Source organism: Lycorma delicatula, chromosome 4 (genome assembly GCF_047948215.1).
Source record: "Lycorma delicatula isolate Av1 chromosome 4, ASM4794821v1, whole genome shotgun sequence".
Classification (NCBI taxonomy): domain Eukaryota; kingdom Metazoa; phylum Arthropoda; class Insecta; order Hemiptera; family Fulgoridae; genus Lycorma; species Lycorma delicatula.
In genome coordinates this window covers 50,195,577-50,216,180 of record NC_134458.1, presented here as the reverse complement: position 1 = coordinate 50,216,180, position 20,604 = coordinate 50,195,577, and the positions used below count along the sequence as shown (strand labels likewise).

At 27.0% G+C, this 20,604-nt stretch overlaps 1 protein-coding gene across 3 annotated transcripts in view; it reads right to left on the bottom strand.

Moving 5' to 3' along the window:
• Window positions 1-4,423: 4,423 nt before the first annotated feature.
• The window catches only part of LOC142323376 (ankyrin repeat and SOCS box protein 16-like), a 44,654-nt gene continuing 28,473 nt past the window's right edge, over window positions 4,424-20,604 (bottom strand). For all 3 annotated transcript variants that reach the window (XM_075362927.1, XM_075362926.1, XM_075362928.1), the window contains exons 5-7: window positions 15,438-15,681; window positions 10,742-10,983; window positions 4,424-7,479 (exon numbers count right to left, since the gene is read on the bottom strand). In XM_075362927.1, the coding sequence (XP_075219042.1) occupies window positions 7,165-7,479; window positions 10,742-10,983; window positions 15,438-15,681 (801 nt within the window). In that variant the 3' untranslated portion in view covers window positions 4,424-7,164. The remainder of the gene's footprint in view (window positions 7,480-10,741; window positions 10,984-15,437; window positions 15,682-20,604) is intronic.

Below are 20,604 nucleotides of genomic sequence, written 5' to 3'. Positions count from 1 at the left end.
AGCCAATTCCGATTGCTAAAAAAAATATGATGACCTTCAAAGTATTATTAAGGCAAATTTAATAGCAAAGTGTCACACTAGCTTTTATAACAATCTCTGGTACCAAACTGATTAAGCAAATTCCAATCTAAAAATATACTTATAGTCTGTATTAATTTTACAAATAATTATCATTAGTTTTATTAATCACTAATATTTTTTTAATCTGCAAAATTGTAATTTTAATTGATTTTCTGGAATTTTTTTAATTTTTCAAAATGATTGTGATTTATTATTATGATTGTTATTGACTACAATATTACTCTTACAGTGTTTATCAATAACCATTGATTTGAATGATTAATATTATGTAAGAAATTCAAGCTTTGTAATAAAATAACATTTTTATAAGGCATAACAATTTATTTTAACAATGATCTCTTAAACTAGCACCTTGCAGTTTTTACTCCAAAAGTGGCTGCAATACTGGCACAACTCAGGAAAAAATTTTTTAATTTGTTCAAATATTTTAGTAACAATATTACATGCTCACCATAAAATTGTAGACGGATTCAATAGATGTAAAATTTTAATAAAAATAAAAATTACATCTTTAAGATAACCCACATTGCAGGAAAAAATATACAACTAATTGCACTAACTTCTTCAATTTCTCAAAAAATTCATTTTTTGACATGTGCCACTATTGCAGCCAGTGAGCGACATATAAACACTACAAACAACAGAATCAATCTGTGCAAATAATTTGATAGAAACAAGATACACATACAAAGACATTAAAATAGTTTGTAGATTTTACATACAATCCATGAAAACAAATTTCATCTCACTTGAACATTGAACAACATGAAATTTACAATGCACGAAATTTGACAAAAACAACAACTTTAATCAAACATGTTATTTAACTACTTATAAAAGGGGTTTCCTAATCAATTTAAGTTAGTCCCATTAACTACAGTCCTATCAATAACTCCCGTGAAGTACTGCACTGAAAACTCTAAAAAGATCTACTGGAAGTAGAGTTGGTACATAAAAGCAACTTTCAGTTTTGAAAGAAACTTGTTAATTTGTAATATCTTAAAAAAGTAATGGTATTAATAATTTATTAAATCCATAAGCTTTTATAAGCAATAGATTTGGTCAAAATTAATCTTACTTTGAACAATAATAATCATAAATTTAAGGATTTTATTTGTTGGTGTGGCACAGGCAGTTAAGAACTTCTTCCTATCCATATGAGCTATGGATGACTTGAGCAGTCATTATTATTATAAAAAAAGAAAAGGACCTAGTATTGCTTGACCATACAAAAGTATATTTTTTATAGTTCTGAAATTTTGTTGTTGGTGCATATTACCTATAGATGATTATTCAAGAAAGTTTTAATTAAATTAATTCTTTACTTTAATTTAATAAAGATATAATTTCATCATAAAAATGTCATGAGCAACAATATGGTTGAAAGCCATCAAAAGATCAGAAAGTATCAAGATAAAAATTTATTTTAGAGTATTAATGGTTCTCTTTAGCAGGTCGCAATTTTTGTGAAAAATAAAAAATAATACTTACATAAATATAACCTCAAATCTTGATACACAATTTTCACAAAAAAAAAAAATATATATATATATATATATACGCTGCAATAAAAATAAAGTTTTATGAATATGAACAACAATATTCAAAGTTTAAAATAACTTCAGAAATCCTTATATATAAATATATATTTATTACGACCCAACATCTGTTATGTTTACAACACATGCAAATCACTTAATTGCATTGAAAGAATAACTGAATTAAACACTACATGCATGTGAATGCAAACTGATCCACTTGGGCCTGTGCAGTAACTTCATGTAACATTGGCGCACGCAACTTCTGTAACTTGTTAAAAATACACTCTGATCTGTTTCTCCTAACGTGTCAAAAGAAGTATAACTTCAATAATACAGTAATTTTCAATATTTCTATCTAAAATAAAAAATATATATAAAATGCCATAATAAGTTAGTTATAACTCACTATCTAAATGCATAGAAATATGCTTCCTGAAGATTATCTAAGAATTATAATGCACTTCCTTTCTTAGTGGTGATGAAGATAATGCTGTTGCTAATGACATTCACAACGGATAGGAAACTATTTAATATCTGTTAAAATTGTACATTTATTTGATCTTTTTTCTATTTCTACGTGCGATGTGTTTCTGGTTTACCCATTTCAACATTTAGCTGAATAATGCAATTTAATATTTGTATTCCTAACTTGGTTTTTTAGCAGTATAGACTTTGTTAGTATGTTGTATTATTTTGCACACTTTGTAGTTTTGAATAACATAAATAAATCTTTTTCCTGGAACTGTTAGCAATTTCATATGATTTTCTATCGGCGTAAATTTGCAATTTTTTGGTATTAGGTGTGTGTTTGATTGTTTCTTGTATCTTATGTACTGTTGATCATGTGTTTTATGTTTGTTATGTTTATTCAATTACCCTTTTTTATTTGAAATGTTATTGACTGCTTGATTATTAGTCAGTAAAAAGAAATGTCATCAGTATGCAGTGAAATGCATCCCTCATTCTTAACTTTGGTGATCTACAGTGTAGTTTTGGGCACTGGAATTTTACTTTATTTCATTTTCTTCATTTTTTTAGGATGCCATTTCCTGAGTTCCAGCTGCTGTAGAACCATCAGGTGGTTGTAAGGAGATGGAGTTTATATTTTACCCAGGACCTAAATTATTTCTTTTATTCTATTTACACATAGCATGTCAAAGTCTTGAACAGCTCAACTATTCTCCTGCCACAGAACGTAATACTTTGGCTTATAAATTATGTAGTAATTTAAAATTGCTGTTAAAAATTCTGTTTAAGTCATTTAAAATTAAATAAACAATCCATTTTTAAAAGAAACAATATTAATCTGTTGATGAAATTGAAATAACTACTAATTAGATAAGTCTGAATTTTTTTTGTATACGTTAAGTAAATATGCTTAAATATGTACCCAAATATTTAGCAGTTAATGCCTTTAAAATTATTATTTTGTTACGTTCTGATCTTACTTATTGACCTCACAGTTAATAAATAAAGTTATACATTACCATTATTTTGTAAACCAAAATTATTGTTGTTCATTAATATGGACAACTTCTTTTTTAATTATAATTTTGTACTTTGTAATGCTGCTGTAATCAATATTTTTACGAATTTTTTTGATCCTTCTAGGCAAATGCTGAAACAGTTTCTTTTTGTTATATATGGAACAAAAAACTTACCATTCCTGATGTTATCTACATAATGAATAATTATGCTGTGATCTGAATAAAGTATTTATTTATTTGTCAATGGGCAATTAAAATGACATCATGTCAATTATTGACAGTTGATTACTTCATCGATTAAATTGTAGTCAATTATTCCTATAATATTGATAAATATTTTTTCAAAACTACATTAGAAGTTAACAGTAACTATTCAGTAATTATTATTTTTATTGTTGGTGTTAATATAAAAATTATCTGTACTTGCATTATGTCTAACTTCATATATGTTTTTCATGTGATATGGAGATGGTAATATATCATTTTACAGTTTATTTTACATTTAATACATTTTATAATATCTTTTTTAAATTAATTTATGGCTTATTATATTTTGGTTTATATGACTACTAAATCCTTAAGCCATTTCAAATTTCAATATTGAATATTTGGGCTGAATGATACCACATCTTTATAATGCTGTAATTGACAAACATAAGCTTCAGTATGAATTCAGATTATATTATTTAAGAGTAATAAAACTAGAGAAGAAGAAGAAATCAATAAAATGTATAACAAACCACATAAGAATAATTAGGAATAGAAGGATGTTCAAGTGCTTGTCCTAAGAAAAAAAGAAACATAGTATTAAACGATATTTAAAAAGAGAAATTAGGTGGTCCAAAATCAGAGGGATGGCCCTTACTTAGGTGGGCACTAGGTAAGAACTGACGGACATAAGACTAAAGAGACTAAAGAAGAGAGATCAGTCAGGGATGAGTAGAAACAAGCCTGCAATGCTCTTAGTAGCCATGTGGGTAACTACTGTTATTATTTTTGGTAATTATAGTCATTAGTATTTAATAAATGCTAAAAATATAAATATGCAATAAAAATAAGTTGTTAAGTTTTCAGAATGCTACTTCTTGAAATATTTCAGGCACTATGAAACTATCAGGGTGTAAGAAGCATAATTTATATTCTTACCCAGGATTATTAATAATTTATTATTTTTGGTATTATAGTAGTTTTTTAATCTATGAATTGATCTGAGGTAAAAATATACTTTTTTATAACTAATATGGTAGTTAAATTTAAATTTAATATTTTTGCATACGTACTTTAATATAACAAACAGAAATAAAAACAAACAAATATAACAAACAGAAATGGAATTTTTATTGAAAAATATACATATGTATTTTTACATTTTAATATGGAAGTTTTTAAAATACTCAATGCAATTAAAATATTTTTACATTCACTTGTCCCAAATAAATATGTCAGGATGGGCATGTGTGTGGGGTTCTTATAACAATACTAAAACTACTTCTGTTCAGGCATTTTTCAATAATAATGAACAGCCCTGCAAAGGGTTTGAGCTAATTTATTGAGTTTATATTTACTCCTGGATATTATGACAACTGTAAATTAATACAATAAGTTGAGTTAAAATACTGGTTGCAACTTGCATTTTATAAAGGATGCAATTATGTGTCTCCTTACAATATAATTTTTTTCTGCCATGTTAGCAACATCAAATATATTTTTTATGGTTATTTTATACTGCTTTCAAATTTCTGTATTTCTTACCAGTATAGTAATTGTTAAATAAATAACATGAAGCTGAGTGAATTTGTTTGTTTTGTGTTAACACTTTTACAGTTAAGTTTGTTCTGTATATGATTATTATTTATATTCAATGTGTACAAACACGACTACTCTGCATAGAATTGAATTCACTTTTATTAATGTATAAAAATATGTACTGCAGTCTCCTACCAGAAACAAATACATTTTTTTATAATGCTCAGCTGGTCTATCATATCATTATTCTGACTAATAAATTGTTGTTCAAGTTGATAAATTATTGACAAATGCCAAATTTGACCTCCACAGTGCAGTTGTTGATCTAAAAGAGTGTTAGTATGTTTTTTGCTACAAAAAATTACTTTCTGGAATCCTGACACAACAAAAATTTTTAAGTGGAACGTAGGTCTTAGTTTTCAGATGAATATCAATCCTTAAATTTAACATTTTGTAGAAATGATTCGGTATGTGTAAAATTTTAAATGAAAAAATGTAAAATAATTCAAATTGAGCCTAAAGCTTTAATGTTAGTAAAATAAAAAATAGACTAATGCGATTAAAAGAAAATAAATGAAAAAAAAATGTTAGTAAAATAGAAATAAAATAAAAAAGTGAATATTAGCTGTATATTAAATGAATATTAACACTGCCTGATGCATAATTCTAAAATTCTGATTAAAAGACATGCTGAACAGAAATGAAACATGGTATTATTTAAGAATTATTAAATAATTGATTTTCAGAACACTTGAATTCATATAAAAAATTTTCTTGTTCTTTCAATGACAGAGAATTGTCTATTGACAGTACATTTTTATTACAATGTTTCTATTTCTTTCCTACTGGCTTTAAAAAATGTACACGTCAGTCTGTTTATGATAGAATCAGTCATAACAGTTGATACTGAAACAAAAATAAAAACTAACACTAAATATAAATTTTTCAATTAATTTATTTTTTTACACAAGCACATAAAAAGGTAAAAAAATAACCTACATTAAAACTAATCATATGCTGTACAAACAGATCATATTTATCAGTTATTATCACAATATATAAGTGTCTCATAATGAATAATACAATTAAACTAAATAATATTTAATAACATTAAGGAAAGAATGCTTTTTAATATATAATAATAATGTATAAAATGATAAAATCACATCTTCATTGCAAGACACAGAATCCAAATAGAACAGCGACACATGCTGGAGATCAGGTGGAACCAATATGCTCCCAATTATAGTGACTAGTATTAAACATAAAGTAACTTTACAGAGGCCAATTAGACATTTTATAAGTTGTTTCCAAAATACTATTTATTACTAGAATTCCATTAAAATTGCTTCAGTTAGTGCAGTGGCAGGTTGAATGCAGTCTTATAATTATTAAAAAAGTAGTAATTTTTCATAATGTATCAATATAAAGAATGATATAAGCAAATTTTATCACACTTTCATCATGCAAGAAATATGTATAACTAAACAATTATGTGGTACAAAAGGCAATAGAAGTAAATTAATTACTTACTATTGAAATACATTAAATGTATTATACCTTTATAAATTGTTTTAATGTCAAAGGTTAAAATTACCTCAGTCTATAACTGAAAGAGATCCATCTACATAAATAATGTACTTAGCCAACTCTGTGTTTTTTTTTTTTAATGTTTTGTTAGTGAGTTTTAGTCTTCTGATACTGTATGTCTATGATTTAGGACCTCAATAATGAATTCTCTTCAATAACAATAATATAATATATGGAGTTTTCTACGCTGAACAAATGTGTATATGTTTTTTTAGACTATTAACATCTGACATCAGAATAAACAGCTAGAAAATTAGACTACAATGAAAATTTCACTTGATTAAATTATTTTAGGTTCAATTTCCAAAAGGATTGAACAATCATCACTTCAAAAAAAAAAAAATAAAAATATAACCAATGAATAAATAAATACATATTAAAGTATATATAATCAAAACAGTAACTATTGAAAATATGCAGAATCTTACTTTTGTTAGTAAAGAATTGTATCTAATTCTTTCATCTGGTAAGATAAAAATCTTATTTATAGAATAATGCTTAGCTGAAAATTAACAAAAAGTTTAATTGTCAAAGTGTGAAAAGCATTATTTTAATCAATTGTATCTTAGTGAATAGTTGTAGAAAATCATAACTAATTATTTTATATTCTACTTTCAAACTACATCATTACTTTTTTCTTATAATTTTTAATAACATAATGCAAAGAATTGTGTGTCTTACAATGTGCATTTGACTTCATATCATTTATAAAACGTAAGTTAGCAAAGCTCATAAAGAAGGAAGCGTTGAAGAACAGTCGGTAATTGAAGTGTTTCTACATGAGTTATTAATTTGTTGCCTAAATATCTTCTGAGGAAGCATCTTGCCTGATGTAAAAGAGGTAATGGTTTTGATGCTCTATCAATCAAACTTTGTTTCTGGTCAGGACTAAGGAAAGGATTTCTTTTTATCATACATGTATCAAAACTTTCAGCTGCTTCTAAAAGGCAGTTGAATAGAGGTTGACTTTTTGACGCATGTTGTAATGAATTCAGTAAACCAAGAGGATCTCGAAATTGAGTCTTCATTATAACCTAGAAAAAAAATATTCTCTTTTAAAGATGTAAAAAATAATTGTAAGTAAAATGTTAATTTTTATTTTTTAATTTACCATTTACTTTACTTGGAAAAATGTATTTATGTTTTAACATTAACCTCTAAGCCTCCAAGTGTTTATTAATAAAAATAAATAAATGAGACATTTCTGAAGTTATTTCATTTTTTACAAATTTGATGCCATATTTTTGTTTCATTTCTTATTACTTTTTTATAATTTCAAAATGCAAATTTATTATTTTCAGTTTTTCTTGTTTCTAATCTATTTCATTGTTGATATGTTACAGCAGTTTAGGACAATATCCACTGGTTAATCACAAACACTTTTAAAAAGAAGCATAAAAAATACAATAAATCAAAACAAAATGTAACAAGTTATATACAGATTACCATATATCATAATGGAACAACACAAACATATCAATAAATTTGATATCAATATAAAGATATTCTCAACAGAATGGCAGCTGCCATTTCAGAGATAGTCCTTTAATGAATTCCTAAATGAATTCTTGATCATTGTTTTGCAGTTAATTTGTTTTTAATATATTTTTTTCTGGAAGGTAGTTAAAGAAAAAAATACAAGTGTAAAATAAGGACCTAACCAAAGCTTACATACACAATGAAAGGGATAATTAAAAACAAATTTCTTCAGTGTATTGTGTTAATAGTGAGGGAATGTTTTGAAAAAATGTGATGTTTTTTAAATCATCAATACTGAGCATAAGAAAGTATGAAGGAATGGCAACAAATTTAATTCCTTAAAAATTTTTCTTCTAGAGGACTGTCTAGGGACAATCTTATGTTTTCTATTCTTTCTTCTTTACAACTTCCACTGATTGTTGTACTTCTAGCAGTGTTTTAGTCAAGTATTTTCCTCTTACGATATGTTCTAGCCAGTGTGCTTTCCCATTCTAGAGATTTTTGGTTAAGCTGTTATTTTCATTATTTCCCTCATTATCTCTTCATTTTTCACTCCATCTCCCTACTCAGTTTTTTACACTTGTCTTCATGCCCATATTTCAAACGACTCCAGCCTTTCTTTGTCCCTTTTCCATAGTGTCCATTTTTTGTATCCATACAGATGCGCATTTCAAACATCACATTTCATAAAATGGTTCCAATCATACTTCATCTTATTACACACTGTTTTTTTCCTCTATTAAATGCTTCCTAGCTACTCTGATTTTTATTTCCTATTCAATTTTATAATCATCTGTTAATATGCTTCCTTAGTTGGTTTACTTGTCCAATTCTTCCTTTTTTCAGATCTTCATTGGCTTTTTGTCTCCTATCCTCATTCTTTTTGTTTTCTTAACAGTTATGTTTAAACATTCTGACATAATTTTGAAACTATGCATTCTGTTTTGTAATTTTGAAATTATGTATTGAATATATCTTATACTTCATCTCCTGAAACACTATGTGAACAAATCTTACAGTATTTATTTTACTTCCTCTAGAGTTGATCCTTTCATCATCTTTTAGACCATTTTTATATCTTGAACATACACTTTAAATTGGCTGGTTTCTTAAAAAAAACTTATTTTTTAAAAAAAATTTTTAATTTATTTTTGATAATATAAAAGTATTTCTAAGTTTATTTTTCAATAAAAATTGTTGTAAACATCATTACTGTAATATAGACTGCTTAGAAATTACAATAATTAACCATTATTAGTATCATTACAAATTCTACAACATTTAATCTGAGGACTGGACAGAAGGTTTGTGTTCTCCGAACTAATCATATCAATTTTATAAGCATACATAAATCTATAAAAATATAAATATTTAAATAAATCTGTTATACTAATAAAATAATGATTATATTTATAAAACTAAATTGTAAATATTTATTTGAAAATGGTAAAAATTTAACAAATAAATTAAAAATATAAAATTAAATATGCATTTTGATTCTTGAAAAGCCATCATTAGCAGATAGAGAATTAGTAAAAAAAAAATATTTATATATATATATATATATATATATATATATTTAATTGATCAACCAAGTACAGAATAATAAATAAAGTAGGATGACACTTACCTTATTCTGTTGCGCATGCAAAACCACTTTCACAAATTTCTCCCATCATCAGTTGCATTAAATTACTTTTACAAATTATCCACATCAAATTTCATACTAAAATTGAAATTTATTTTTTTATTATATTTAAAATTAAATTTTTTTTAGATTTAAAAGTTAAAAATTCCATACATAGAAATATGTCAATTACTAAAATTAAATTAAAAATTAAAAATAAAAATAATTAAGTAGTTTAAATTAAATAAAAATGCATGTGGTCTGGCTACCCAATGTTACATAATTGTACAGAGTTGAAATATTATAAATTAGCCATGTCAGAAGAAGTGCTGCTATCTACAGCAGCTTTTATAATTGTTCATCCTCATACTTTGTTTGAAGGTTGAAGGACATTGTTAATTTATAATATTTCAACTCTGTACAGTTATGTAACATTGGGTAGCCAGACAACATGCATTTTTATTTTATTTAAACTACTTATTTATTTTTATTTTTAATTTTTAATTTTATTTCAGTAATTGACATCATATTTCTATGTATGGAATTTTTTACTTTTAAATTAAAAAAAAAATTAATTTTAATTTTAATATGTAATTTGATGTGGATAATTTGTAAAAGTTATTTAATGCAACTGATAGTGCAAGAAATTCATGAATGCACAATGGAATAAGGTAATTGTCATCCTACTTTATTTATTATTCTGTACTTAGGTTGATCAAATAAATGCAATTTGTATATTAGTACAGAAGAATTGACTTTAGAAAAATAATATATACATAAAGTTAAAATAAGTAAAAGAAATAAAAAAAGTATTGATAAAAATACTGATAATATTTAAAAAATAAAAAACCATTTCTCACAAAACAATATAAAATGAGTATTTCTGCCTGTGTTTGTAAAATAAAATCAAATCAACTATTGACTAAAAAGTCATACAGTATCCTGTAAGGCATCCCAAGAAAAAGTAGGTAGTAGGAAGTTAGAAGTCAGCTTAAAAACTGTCTATATTTGTAAATCGCCCACTTGGACTACTCTTCGGTTACTGCACATTTAGTTTTAGATTATTATTTGTTCATAAACAATTGTTGAGTCTTTTCTACTAATAAACTTATTTTAATAACTGTTTAGCATAGCTGTCTTTTTGAATTATATGATAAAATTTTGTGTACCATTTATAATGTCATACTAACCCGTGCACCAAACCTCAGTAGTAAATGAACAATAGCTGGACAAGGGTTTTCACTAGATGCAATATATTCAGCAAGAACAGGGCGTAATGGAGGTCCTTCATCACTGTCTATCACAAGGTTAGGATCTGCTCCAGCAGTTAGAAGCATTCTCAGCAGTTCAATCCTGTTTGGTCCTTCATTATCCGCACACACAACATGAAGTGGTGTTCCAATGATTGGAGAACTTGAATTCACATTTGCTCCTGAGAAGAATACATAGTAATCTTACTACTTAGAAATTTAAATGTAATTATTTTGTAGAAACACGTCAAATTGAAATTATTTTAACTGTATTAATGTTTAAAATGGAATTCTTAAAGTTCCACTGATTAAAACTTTTAGTGAAGAACAGTATTGTCAAGCTCATGTCTCATTAAAAATCAAATAATGATAACTGAGACAGCAATTGCTAATCAGTATCAAGTTTATATTTTTCTGCAGGTTTGATTTTAATGCATTCACACCCATTAACAGTCTTGCTTGTTGTGCAAATAAACATACTACAATCTTTTTCATGGCTAATTTAAAAATATCTAAAGAATTTTACTTATAATTTTAAGTGGCATTAACATCTATTATTTATTATTAGTTTATTATTAACCATAATGAAATCCCAACAAATAATGTAGTTACCTGTTCAAAGGAAAAGAACATACAGTTTTTTTTTAATTTGATTGATCTATGCAAACCAATTCATTAAATAAAACTAGGGTTTACTCATCAGTATTTATTCATTCTTCATACCCTTTTATATTTCAGGATTAACTTCTGAAGATTTTTCTAGAACCCATCAGTCTATAAAGTGATGCAGTTCACTATCTCTCTAAGGAATGAAAGATTAAAAAATTGTCATTATCATTATTTTTTTATATATATTAGTTTTGTTACATCTAGGATTATGAAAAATAATATTATTATTAAAAGTTGGAATTTGTTTACTTTTTATATTAACAAAAAAAAATTATAAATAATTTATAGAGTGATAACTTATTAGGTCTAATTCTGATGATATTATTATAACATATTATTAAAGCTTGTTGATCAGTATGATGAAATTTGGTATATACTTTCAAGAACTAATTTAATATAATTTCACCTTTTTAAACATATTAGGCTCCTTTTGACCAATTTATTAAAAAATTAAATATATATGTATGTATTTTTTACATGTTTGAATGTCTTCTAATAATTAGAACAATTACAAAATATAATTTTGATAACAAAAGTACAATTTTTACCCTAACATAAAAACCTAATATAGTGGACTGCTTATACCAAAAACTTACAGAATTTAGATGATGTGTACATATAAGTTTTCACAACATATGTGTGCAGATCTGCTCAATAAATTGTATTATTGTATAGGTTCCATTACTGGAATATGTTTATTACAATAATCATTGTTAAAATAAAGATACATATTTTATAATAATAGACATATAAAAGGAAAAATGTTTTAGAAATATAATAATATTTTAAAACTTCATTTTTCTGAACAGTATTAAGTAAGCTAGTTACCTGCATAAATTATAAAAATTTAGCAATATTTATAGTTGATTTTTGGATAAATAGATTACTGGATATTTGTGTAGAAAAGTCGAAATAATATTTATATTTAATATTTATTAATAAACATTTAATATGAATATAAAAACATTTAATAAATATTATTATTTATTAATAAATATTACTATTTAATATTTTAAAGCCATGTCAAAAAATATCTCATTTAACAAGAATATTTAATTTATATTATGTCATTATAAGAAATAATATAGAAGGATTTTGGTTAATGTAATTCTAAATAGAAAGCAAATGTAATTCATATAAACGTTGATTTGGTTTTTGGAACTTATGATATGAGTATATTACAATTGAAATTTGTCATAAAATATTTAGATCTGGCACACATACAAAAATTATAAACTTGAACTGCAAGTGTAAAACATCCAAGAATAATTTATTTTATTGAATAGAGAAAACACTACAAATATACATGACATGGTTAATGGTTTACTAAATATGAGTTAATGATTTACAAAATATGATTATTTTGAATCAGTTACACCAACTTTCTTACTGTTATGGAAAAGAAAAATTAAAATGGTCGGTAAGACATAATACTTCAAATTCATTTCCATTAATGAAGCATAAATTATATTAGTCATTTATTTACAGGCCATGTGTTATGCATTTTTTTACTAATATGAAATGTATTACATTTTTCAATTCAGCAGAAAACCTATTATTGTAATTTTTCATCAAAAGAAGTAAAAAATAGTTACTTGTGTTGAATTATAAAATAAAGTAACTCAAAATGTATGTTCTTTAGATATAAATAAAACAGATGATTACTGTGACACCATCCTATAAAAATTCAGTTTATGGTAAACTTAGAAAACATGTTGTGACTTTTTCTGCATAGTTGTAGTTAGTGTTGAACATGTCAACTTTTGTACCTACAAACTACAATTTGCAGACTGCATTGATTTTCTGTTACCATTCAAAGAAAACTGCTGCAGAATTGCATTGAATGCTTCTCGAAGCTTATGGTGAGCATAATCTTGGTAAATCACAGTGCTTTGTGTGGTTTAAAAAAAAACTCAAAAGTGGCTATTTTGACGTGAGAAAAAATAACGATGAAAACCACAGAAAAAGTTTGAAGACAGTGAATTGCAAGCATTGTTGGATGAGGATGACGCTCAAATTTAACAGCTCATGGATCAATTAGATCTAGCACAAGAAGCCGTCTCCATATGTTTGAAAGCTATGGGAAAGATCCAGAAGATGGGAAAATGGGTTCCACACAAACTGAATGAAAGACAACAAGAAAACTGAAAAATCACTTGCGAAATGCTGCTTGCCAGGTATAAAAGAAAGTCATTTCTCTATCGAATTGGGACAGGTGATGAAAGGTGGATATATCAAGAATCCTAAGCGTAAAAGATCATGAGTAACTCCAGGCGAACCATCAACTTTGATTTCAAGGCCAAATCACTATGGAAAGATGACAATGCTGTGTGTTTGATGGGATCAGAAGGGTGTGATCTATTATGAGCTGTTAAAACCTGGTGAAACCATTAATACTGAACACTACCAATAACAAATGATCGATTTGAATCAAGTATTGCAAGAAAAGCAATCAGAATATCAAAAAAGGCAACACAAAGTGATTTTTCTTCATGATAATGCACAATCACACACAGCAAAATCGGTCTTGTAAATGATTGAGGCATTCAGTTGGGAAATACTTTTGCATGTGGCATACTCAACAGACTTGGCTCCGTCCAACTACTATTTATTTGCATCAATGGGAAATGCACTTGCTGAGCAGCGCTTTATTTATGAAAATGGCTCGATGACTGGGTTGCCTCAAAAGAGCAACAGTTTTTTTGGCGTGGCATTCATAAATTGTAAGAGAGATGGGAAAGATGTATAGCTAACGATGGATATAATTTATATAATATTTTGAATAAAATATTTATCATTTTCATACAATAAACATGTATTTTCTATACAAAAATTTGGGTTTCATATTTACATACCTGGTATATTAGGTATTTAAGGCTAGATAAGGTAGATAAAGATAGTTTGAGGTAGGTAAAACCTTATGTACAAATTCTTTTAAAGAATTTTCTTTCATGTTTACTGATGTCCAAATATTACACAAAATTTAAACTAATATGAAAACAGTGCATGTAAAATTACAAGTTTCCCTGTGTGATTCATTTTCTTTCATGTTTACTGATGTCCAAACATTACACAAGATTTAAACTGATATGAAAACAGTGCATGTAAAATTACAAGTTTCCCTGTGTGATTGACAGCGCATGAAGCAAACAAAAAATAAGTCTGCAATCAGTCCTATTCAGTTCTATCAAGCTACAAGCCTTCTGTTCAGCCTTAAATGAATGCAGCTATCATCTATGTACTGCTGAGTGTGATCACTAGCACGCATTAAGTTCCATTGCATTTGTCAGATTTATAATAAATAGCCTGGACTACTTACAGTCGGTAGGTAGTTGAAAATCAATTAAGTTAATAGTACTATACAAACTTAAGAAAACTCCAGTTAAGCTATAATAGAAAAGGTTACCTAATGGAAAAGTCTATCTGTAATGCAAATTTTAAATCATGAGAAAGATTATTATGGAAAAACAGATTAACATAATTCAAGAATATCAGGGTTGTTATCCTCCACAGTAATGCAGAGCCAATGTTTGTAAATCACAACATAAATTCAAATCATAAATCCACCAAAATTGAGAAAACTCTTGACAGTCTATACATACACAAAAAAGTTCTGTTTTAACACTCTTGAACGTTATGAAATGTACAAACATTTGAAAACATTGAACAGTGATATATTAAGTAAAGAAAGACAATTCAAATCACAAATTTTTTGATAACATTGTTAATACATGTCTGTCTAATTAAAAATACTGTCAACAGTAACATCAGAGAGGAATTAACAACACCAGTCACTGAGGATTGTCTCAAAAATGACTAAAAGAGTTCTGAAGTAAGTTTTTAAAAAATCTTTTTTTTAATACAATTTGGTTTGGTTAGTCATTACAAAGGTTTAAATTTTTAATTAATACAGTCACTGACCATTATTAATAAAAACATAGAAAAAAGGTTTTAAACTTATAATCACCTGCAACGATCAGCATCTCAACCAGTTGTGGATCTCCTCTGAGGATAGCCAAATCTAGTGGAGTTGGCTTATTAATACCTGGGGGATAATTTACAGCAGCACCTTGCTTTAAGAGCAAATTAACAGTAGCTAAATTTCCAGATAATACAGCATAGTGAAGTACTGTTCGGTAATCATGCCTGGTGTCAGTCATAGCATTAACATCAGCACCATATGACAGCAGTAGCAATACGGAGTCCATTCCCTTAACAGAAAAAACAAGACAATTCATTTTTCTTAAATAAAAAAATAAATCAGTAATTTTCAGAAATATAGTACATAAAGGAAAACACAGAAAAGATTAGTCTCAAATAGATTAAAGATAGCCTGTTCTGTAATTTTATAATCTCATCATTTATCAGAGAATGTTGGTAGACTGTACTAGAAGTATTATTTTAACTGCTTTAGTCTGTATTAATGAACTAAAAATTAAAAATCATATGTTTATAGATTAAAAAAAAACATAGGAATCGGTCAATTAAATGCAATATCATTGTAGATGAAGCAAGTATATAATACAGAATGAATGAACAATGGACAGCTGGATATATATACATAAAAACCAGATATATGAACATAAATATATATGTACACACACACAAATTATGTGATATGAATAAAAAAAAAAAAAAAAAAAAAAAAAACCGCAAAAAGAGCAAGAATGGATGTGGTTTCATATTAATAAATCAATCTTTTGAATTCCCAGAACTTATTTTCATTTAAAAGTATTGTGTACTTATACAAAATCTTGATTTGAAAGACCTTCAAGTACATTCTATGATTAATGCGTAATCTCAACCATATCACAACATTCATTAAATGGGGTAGTACATGATAATTAAAGTAGAGTATATGTTAAATTTAAATTATTTTAAGAAATTATACCTTTTGAACTGCAGTAGTTCAATAACTAGGAAGGTTATTATATATGAAAATTTAAACATTTTAACATAAAAATTTATTATAATATATATTTGTAGAGAGCCACAAAGCATTTATATTTTATTAATTTTTGTTTTAACTTATTTTAATTTCAGTATTATAATATCTTTCATAAATTAAAATTAATATTACTTTTCCATTTACTAATACTAGTACACAAATGAAAGTTTTAATCTAATAATTTTGTTTAATTTAATAGACAAATAAAGAAATATAATGTCCTATCTTATCAGTCATTTTTCTGCTTTTAAATTAATGGCTGCATGATTATGTTTGACCAGCATGAAGCAATGGCTGTATAACTTTTTATATTGAAATATTTTAAAATAGTATCTTAATTGTTTAATTTATTAAAAAAAAAAGAAAAAGAGAATCAACTGGCACATTGAAGGGGTTTCTGAATTAAAAACACAAAGATGATAGATTACATATCGCTCTCTTTACTTTGTACAAGGAAGTAAAAAGTAAAATTATTAGTTTACAAGAGATTATGGTTGCTAATAAAACAGAAAAACACGAAGAGTAGGAAAGTGTTGCAAATGTGGCAACAAAGATTTGTTACATAAAATAGAAATAAATTCGATTGGTAAAATCTTTATTCTACAATTATAACTACTTGAACTAACTGATGGAGAAATAAAAAAAAAAAAGGTTCATTTAATAATAATATATAAAGTGTGTCCACGGATACGATAAAAATCGAGGGTTACACTTACAAAGTAGTAAGTGCAATATTACATCACGGACCTTCGATTCGTGAAGGTGGTTTCATCAAAATCTATTATTAATTTAGAATTTTGTTTAAAAAAATATATGTATGTAATAGACAATAGATATACAATAATAGATAATAAACAATGTTTAAGCGTTCCATATAATAAGCAAAAAACAGAAGAATTTGTTACAAAACTCTTTTGGTCAGATTTCATTTTTATGTAATACATACCACATTTACAGAAATAATACAATTCTTATGATTATTCGTTGTTTAATAAATGAAATCGGACCAGTAAGAGTTTTGTAACAAATTTTTCTATTTTTTGCTTATTATATGGAATGTTTAAATATCGTTAATATTTTTATAATAGAAATGTATTGTCTTACCTTTTTTGATATCAGTATCATTTCGTTAAAAAAAGTTTTATTTATATTACAGAAATTTTTGTTTTTTGAGCAGAAGAAATGATATCTGTGAGACTCTTACCGTACAGTTTACAATTTCATTGTAATTTTTCTGGATGTGATTATTAACTTAACAGAAGAAATGCTTTGTACATTTCTATAAAGCTTGAGTATGAGGTAATATTACTGATGTCTGTCCAGTATGTAAACTATAACAACGATAGGATTTATTAAAATTTTTAGTTGTTTATACTGCATATGTTGAGTTAAAAATTAAAATATATAAATCAGAAAATATAAATAAAGGTTTTTGTAATTGTTGAAAGATGAGCGCTAGTAGAATATTATAAGAGTGCTTTGGAGCTTAAGAATGGATTGCTCAAGTAAATAATAGTATTAATAGTGGCAGTACCAGTTAATAACAGTTAGGGATTAATAACATTCTTATTCAGACTCCTAAACAACGTAGGCAATTGAATTCGTTTTTATAATGTAGTTATCAGCATGGCAAACCAATTAAAATTTAGGAGATATTCAGCCTATAAGTGAAATTTTGACTCAGTTCACAACAGGGACTGCCTATATAATGATCATAATTACTTTCAGAGAAAGCAACTCTGACTGATGCCTTTTATATCTCTAGTGTTTTACATGTATCATATTCACAAGAATGTCTGAGACAGGTCATGTAAAATAAAAAAATTAATGTACACCTTTCTATGTAAAACCATGTATTATATATATGTTGCTTCAACTTTGTAGAGGAATTTTATATATATATATATATATATATCAAAGACAAAAGTATAAAAAGTTTACCACTAAGAGTACAGAATTTAATAATGCTTCTTACCTTATGCTTGTTGTTATTGTATAAAAACGCTTTTGAGGGTTTCCCTCATCATCAGTTAATAAAAAATATTAAACGTCAAAAGTCGTTTTCCTCTTTCCACCGAACCTCACTAATTCCTACTACATCTACATTTATCCTATCCACTTCCCTCTAAATTTTCTAACCTACCAACCTTTTCTAAACTTCTAACATTCCACGCTCCGACTCGTAGAATGTTATTTTTTAATTTTCCGGTGATCCCTTCCTTAGTAGTCCCCACCCGGAGATCCGAACGGGGGACTAGTTTACCTCCGTAATATTTTAGCAAGGAAGGCGCCTCCATCATTGCTATATGAAAATGCAGAGAGCTTCATTTTCTTGGAAAAAAAAGCAGCTGTAGTTTTCCATTGCTTTCAGCTGAGCAGTACTCAGAGGACTGAGTGATGTTGACATGGCCGTTTAAGTCGTCCTGACTTACGCCCTTAACAACCACTGAAAGAGCTGCTGCCCTCTTTCAGGAATCATTCCTTAGTCTGGCTCTCAACAGATATCTCTCCGATATGGTTGCACCTTCGGTCCAGCTACTCTGTATCACTGAGCACTCAAGCCCCCTCACCAACAGCAAGGTCGCTTGATTCATAGAGGGAGGGAGGAACACCAACAAATTTAATTTGAAATGATTCTTTTACACTCGCGTATGATTTCGTAGCAAAATATTGTTAAAAATGAAAACTCGTTGTTGTATGGTAAAAGACATTCTGTTTGTAACACGACCGGAAACGGCACAAAAGTTTACACAGCTCAAGGAGAATTAACTCACACTGCCGTATCTATACTGGTTGAGTAGCGCTACCAACTTCATGTCACAAAACAAAATTTCCCTTTCTTAGAAAAAAATTAACAGACATTAACAATTGGGTAACAGGACTAAAAAATCACTCTGTTTAATATCAAGCATAAGGTAAGAAGCATTATTGAATTCTGTACTCATGGTGGTAAACTTTTTATACTTTTATCTTTGACATAATTAATACAGAGGGGAATATGGACAAATACAATAAGAAAAAAAGAATTGATTTTTGTAATTTAATATATATTAATATATATTTAATATATCACATGCAAATGTGCATGTCTTTAAATGTTGTTATAAATGAATAAATGTGATACTGGTAGAGTCAACAATCAATTATAGTAGCAAGTTATGTGCTATTTTTGTTATGCTTAGATCAATCATGTCAATAAATTTGTCATTGATCTGCAACTTTCCTCTGCATATAAACTTTCCATAATCTCATTTAATATGAAAACAAGAATAAATTAGAAATAAAAACTGAGAAAATAAACAGTCTACTTGGTCAGTCCTAACTTCATTTCCTCTTTATTTGCAATATCAAGATGTTTATTTCTTTCTATAAATGTAAACGGAATGGAACGCAAAAGTGGCGGGAGTATCACAATTCTCCCTTCGAATCGCAGAGCCTGGACAGTGTCCCTTGCTGCTGTATGATTCTGTAATCGGGTGTGTTTCAAGGGTTTATTTTTAGTGCCGGTTATAAGTTTTAAGTTTTGTTATATTTATGGATGGAATAAATGTAAACAAACTTGTTATTTTGTCACTGCCATGGTTACCAGCTGTTTGTACTGAATTATGTTAATATGCATTATTAAAATTAGTATTTCTTTATATATCAAATGACACACATCATACTCACAATAAAACTTATTCATACAAAGATTAATAAAGGATTTATTCGAGATATGGGTACTTTTATATTTAATTGATATCCGTGAATTAGTGCTATGGTGAAAAATAATGTAAATTCTTTATGTAAAACTACACTATTTTATTTTGAAGTTTTTAATTCAGATTGTATGTCTCAAAGTTGATATTCTGGTAAAAGTTATGTGAATCTACACTACTTTTATTTTGAAGTTTTCAATTCAAACTGTATGTCTCAAAGTTGATATTTTGGTGAAACCATACCAACTAAATAATTGTACAGTCTTGAAATTTATAGTTTATTGCATTACAAATCTTGGCAATAGTTTTGGATTTACATATTGGACTACTCCCTCATTTTTTATTTAAATTTGATTCAAAATTATTTTGTACTTGGACATGTTATAAATTTTGGCATCTCTTTAGGGATTGTATTATTTCCATAACTGTGAACAAATTTGGTTATTTTGATCTACATGAATAAGAGATATTTTCTGAACAAATTAATT